Below are 6,000 nucleotides of genomic sequence, written 5' to 3'. Positions count from 1 at the left end.
AATATCAAATGTCTAACTACATCATGAAGATTTGAGAAATTTATTGTAGTTTAATATCAGTGTCATAAATGGAAACTATGGTGACATGATTAGATATGTCACCAATAGGTGGTTTCAAACCGCCTCGATCATAAGAATTCCCGTTAAATTACGAGAACTTTTTTAGGCTAAAAAATAACCATTAATTATTACTGCATTCACACCGCCCCGAAACATACCCTTTGGGATAAGCTCCTGAAGTTACGAGCATGCGCAGTATGGTCTGATAATAAGCAGGCAAGGCGCGAGATTCAAAATCACTAGCTCAGCAGCCACCCACGGCGCCCGCGCCCAACTTCACGCTGGGCTCAAAGTTCCAGTAAATTGCTTTCACATTGACAAAATACCTGCGACCTTGGAAAAATCCCCGCGAAAGTTCTCATAATTTTGACAAGTACCTACTATTTAGTGGGCATTTTCTTTCGGGGAGATTACGCGTAATTTGCTTTCACATTGCCAATATTACCTGTTATTTTCTGATCGGGGTAAATTTCCCGATCAGAAAATACGTCTCATATTCAAAATGAATATTGTTCCATGACTGTATTTCTTCCCTCATTTTATGTTTTTATGTTACTCTTTAACATCTATAATCTGTATCAAATGCACATACAGGCAAGTATGTGTTATATGTACTGATTTTGTTTAATTTGTTTATATGAATACCAAAAACTTAAATCTTTTTTGTTTGTTTGTTTTGTTTATTGCAGATATATGGGCATAGGATTGTCCACAGAGGAGTTTGGAAATAATATGAGCAAACTGCCAGGTATGAAATTTCTGACCATCAAGACATTGTGTTTTCGTTTTGTTCTTCATGTTCATACTAGTATTCTATTCTTGATTGGTGTACAGTTACAGTTTGATCAAAACAATAGGTTAATGTCAATACCTAGATTGATGCTCCTCTTCGAAAGTAATGTCACATGTCATAATATATCTGGTTGAGTGTTTAGATTGATTTAATTGACTTTTATGATCTTCAAGATGGACCAAAATGACTCGGCAAAATTACGTACATTGGAAGGAAGAATGATAGTCTGATTGTAATTGTTGTATGAACGTCCTTCGGTTTCCATGGAGATGAATCTTGTGTTTGTTTGATGGTATTACATCTGTATCTATTTTGGTTGGGATAGATTTATATGAAGGTAAGCATATAGAAAGAACAAGATAGAGAAAAGAGTTGGAAAAAACTGTTCATGTCATTGGATATGTTGATACACTGTCAAATCTTAATTTATGTTCAGTAGATTTAGTAATTATTATTGATGACAAGAAAATTAATAGTTTTGTTTATGATTCAAAGAGTTTAGTCAGATATTTTATGCAAAAATAGAGAATGTAAAAATAACATGCATTTAAGACTTTTTTCCCTCTCTTTTCATCTTAATTTTCTTCCAGGCTGGGACAAGCACTCTTATGGTTACCACGGCGACAACGGACATACATTCAACTCTGCAGGGAACGGACAACCTTACGGTCCAACGTTTACAACGGGTGACGTTGTAGGATGCGGAGTGAATCTTGTGGACAACACTTGTTTTTACACGAAAAATGGTGTGCACCTAGGTGAGAAAAAGTGATTAATGTAGTGTGAAAATAATTAATGTAGTGCAGAGGATTAAATGCTTCTTTGAATTGAAGTTCATGGTTGGATAAAAGGAGGAGAATGAAAACAATTTGAGAGAAAATGTTGTGGAATGATATTTGATTAATCCAGCTGGGTTGATTCTGAATATGTCCAGAACAAATATGGAATTTCAATCTCAGATATTCAATCTCAATTTTCAGAATGATGACAGAAAATGGGAAGCCTGAAATTTTAGCTTAAGTCTATCTGTTCTTTGAAGCAATCGGTAGCTATTGCAATGCAATAAAATATAGGCCTAGCCATTTTAAATCAATACAAGCGATATGAAGAGACAAGTACCATTTAATAAGGCTTCATATCCTTTACAAACAAAGTAGTTAATTGCAATCTAAACCATCCAAACAGGATAAGCGAAGTTGATTATTTATGTACATGTATCTGAACGTGCTGATATATTCCGGTTTGTAAACATATCCATACTCAATTCCTTCACACAAGACCCTAGTGTAATGACCTCAAGATATTTAGATGTGCAATGTCATGACTGCAAGGTTGTAGATTCCTCTAGTTGGCAGGCAGTGTGAAGAACCCCTTGATAAAAAAAAAACATATCTTGGCTTAAAACTACTCTCAACGGGGTGTGTTTCATAGCCATGTCCGCTTGCATTTGAGTCCGCTTGCATTTGAGTATACATGTCCTGATGCGAATCAGTTTAATGTGATGGACTAAAACGAATATTGGTCTTCTTGAAAACATAGCATGTCATTACAGGGGAGCATTTCATGTACTGCCTATTTTCATATGCTACTGTAAATCCTTGCATCTGATTGGCTAAAAGCAAATTAGTCAGTGAATATCACTGACAAATGTCTTCATGAAACACTCCCCAGATCAGTATTAAAGGAAACCAAAACCTAAGAAGAGAAGGAATCTAATTGGAAAGAGTGAAATGAGAGGGACAATTAAAAAAAAGTTTCATCAAAATCGGTTATAAAATTAGCAAGTTATGGACGTTTAAATAGTCTTTTACTTTCTATGGGGATTCTCAAATTGACAAATGTGCTTCAAAATGGCTGATTATGTGGACAACTCTCCATTTGTTTTGTAAATAGATTTTCCCCTTTATTTTATATACTTCACATTATCTCCTCCTGACCTTGACATATGTGGTGTGAATCATATTTTCCAATGACATATGTTGTGCTCAGAAGGAGGCAAGATGCAATTTGAAAAATAATGAGGAAAATCTGAAGATTTATTGTCCACAAAATCAGCCATTTTAAAGCACATTTGCCAATTTGAGGATCCCCATAGAAAGTACAAAAAGACTTTTTAAACATCCATAACTTGCTTATTTCATAACCAATTTTGATAAAACTTTTTTTAATTGTTCCTCTCATTTTACTCTTTCCAATAAAATTGCTTCTCTTCTTAGGTTTTGGTTTCCTTTAAAGATCCCAGGGTAAATGACCCCTGAGATGCTTAGGTGTAAAGTGTCATGGGTTAGATCAAGATTGGAGGGTCCCATGGTGATAGAGTATAGAAGGGCCCCCCCCCCCCCCGTTCAGACAGGATAGGTAATCAAGGGTGATTCTGAAAAATGTTATTGCTCATAATCAGTTCTTAGTTTCAGTGGAAGGTCAGCTACATGTTTGGCATGTACTGTTATTGTACAATACTCCCTTGGCACGGCACTGATAGGTTAGGTATGCACATTGTGAGGAAAGCATCAAGTTGAGTTGTGTTGAGTTGTAATCTCCATGTACGTCATGAAAATAAATAGAAGTAGATTTGTGCACCATTTGAACTGGGAATTTTTTTAGGACAATTGGGGATTCCCCATATTCGCAATGTACATGTAGCTTTTATGACCTTCATTCAAACATGATGACCCATGTACATTCGATTCTACACACTTGTGACATAATTGCATCTGTGTATTACATTTTCTATCATAAAACATAACAATGTTTGGGTAAATGCCAATTTGGAAGTTGCTTGTTCTCAATATGAAAACAGATTTGTTTTGGTTTTATTTTACATGTATGTTAGTAAGGTTGATTTCAGCTGTTACCACAGCATGCTTTCATTTCATGATACAAGATTGATGAAAAACATGTTGTTTTCATGTATTTCATTTGGCATTAGATATGTACATGAATTCCCAGCAGATGGTCTCAAACAGAAGTCAATGCAATACATAGCATAGTAAAAGCTCACATGTGCATTTTAAATTGCATTGAAGCACATGTACATGTATTAGTATTTTTCAAAATGCATACATGTATATTCTGACTATTTTGTTTATTACCAATGGAACATATTAGTCGTACATGATTGGCATCAAACTGAAATACTCAACACAATATTTAATGAATATTTTGAATAAGTATAATTGATATATCAGTAGAGTGTTTGCAGTTTTGGATAATATATTAAGGATCAATTCGCTGATTTTTTTTATTTTTTATTATGTAACCATGTTCTGACTATGTAATGTTTTATCTCTTTATCTTGTTGCAGGCATTGCATTCACAGATCTGCCTGTAAGTATGATCATATCTTCTTTGTGTGATTGTGGATTTACTATTTGTAGGATACAATGTCACATTTTAAATACTTATATTTTTGCACATGTGTACAACAGGTTGGGGGGGGGGGGTATAAAATGTAAAATGAGTCTCTTTTTTTTCTCATTTCATAAAGGTTAAGTATATCCTTATTGATGTACACACTTTATTTCAAGATTTGAATTACTAAATACTAATATAAAAAAAGGAATAAAAGCAGACATTACCGAAAGAGTGAGGTAAACCACATGTAGATTATAGAGTGAGGGAATAGTATGATGAATCAGTCATTCAGTATTGTAATTGAACATGTAATGATGAGAACAGGGCCCTGTCCTACAAAGAGGTACAATTGATCCGATCAATCGTAACTCTGTGGAAATCCATCAGTGTCATAATTTTTCTACAGGAAATTTGCACAATAGGCCTATCCTTTGTAAACAAGGAAAAGCACATTGACTTTTCAAGAAAAAAATAAATGCATGAATATACATCATAATAAGAAAATATTTTGAACAAACATGCATATAGATGTTGACGTTGCTGGCCGTCCATAGTTGTGATTGATCGGATCAATCGCAACTCTTTGTAAGACAGGGTCCAGGGGCCTGTAACACAGCTTAGCAATGATCGTAGAACATTTTTCTACGATTAATCGCATTGACTACAAAGTAGAATTAATCGTGAAAATCAAGCGTACGATCAATCGCTAACCTTTGTGTTATGGGACCCAGCTGTTGATATCACTGGGTAGCATTTCATGAGGCATCATGACAGTGATTTTCACTGACTAATCTGCTCTCAGCCAATCAGATGCAAAGATTCGCAATAGCTGAGACAATTTTCAATGAAAATAACATTGTTTCTTGAAACAGCTCCCAAGTTCATGATTCGAATGGCCCTATTCCCTGGCCCAGTCTCCTGCACTTCAAACATCGAGTAACCTTGCTCTGAAAGTTAGGAAGAGTCTGTGGTGTGAGTCATTGATGAGGGTATCCAGCTCTTCCCTACCCAATTGAATTTCCCTTGAGGAAGCCTGTGTCAGTAAAACCCTCATGATGTTGATTGTGTTCGGAGGGGACTTTTGAAAGGGAAAGCAGTTTAGGAGAGGGCTGTTTGGGGCAAGAAGTGCCGTTGCACCCGTCTTCCTGCATGCAATGTAAACTAAGCCTTTATGATGTTGATTGTGTTCAGAGAGGACTTAATGGAGGAGGAGGGGGCTGTTGAGAGGGGGCTGTTCAGAAACTGTTGCACCCTGTCTTCCCACATGTGTTTATAACTTCAGAGGTCAAACCAAACTAGAACTGACAGTTCTCCCCCATTCGATATGAGTATGCTTGAATTGAACAGGATGACAGCAGTTCATTGACCTTCAGAAAGATAGGATACATACATTGAGCTGAGCAGGCGAACATTCATCTTGTTTGATTCGATATAATCGTGGCCATGATGAGACTTTCGCCATGTGAGTTGCTGCATGTTGCCGCTCACCTTGAAGTGAAAGGATTTTACTTTTATGATGCAGGACCTTCATGATTTCATATTACAGTCCGACCTCTCTTATCCGGACACATTGGGACCAGCACCAATCCGGATAAGGGATTTATCCGGATCTGGGAGACCCAATATTAAATACACGCAAGCTGCGGCCTCGATCCCCGCAACGCGGCGGTAGCTACACGTTATCTATTGTTGTGGGCCGGGCGTACGGTACAGACATGTATTCACTGCAGTGTCAGTGCAAATTATAGGCGGTAATTTTTACGGAAATGAAATCGAACGATGGCCAAAACTGT

At 36.5% G+C, this 6,000-nt stretch overlaps 1 protein-coding gene across 3 annotated transcripts in view; it reads left to right on the top strand.

Moving 5' to 3' along the window:
- The first annotated feature begins 746 nt into the window (after positions 1-746).
- LOC129253968 (ran-binding protein 9-like) overlaps positions 747-6,000 on the top strand; it is a 29,374-nt gene continuing 24,120 nt past the window's right edge. For all 3 annotated transcript variants that reach the window (XR_010292655.1, XM_054892413.2, XM_054892412.2), the window contains exons 1-3: positions 747-808; positions 1,444-1,611; positions 4,158-4,180. Coding sequence is in view for 2 of the 3 variants with exons in the window: in XM_054892413.2 (XP_054748388.2) it covers positions 754-808; positions 1,444-1,611; positions 4,158-4,180 (246 nt within the window). In the remaining variant the exon portion in view is untranslated. The remainder of the gene's footprint in view (positions 809-1,443; positions 1,612-4,157; positions 4,181-6,000) is intronic.

This window comes from Lytechinus pictus, chromosome 2 (genome assembly GCF_037042905.1).
Source record: "Lytechinus pictus isolate F3 Inbred chromosome 2, Lp3.0, whole genome shotgun sequence".
Classification (NCBI taxonomy): Eukaryota; Metazoa; Echinodermata; class Echinoidea; order Temnopleuroida; family Toxopneustidae; genus Lytechinus; species Lytechinus pictus.
The sequence above is the reverse complement of the archived record's forward strand: the minus strand, read 5'-3'. Positions and strand labels throughout refer to the sequence as shown.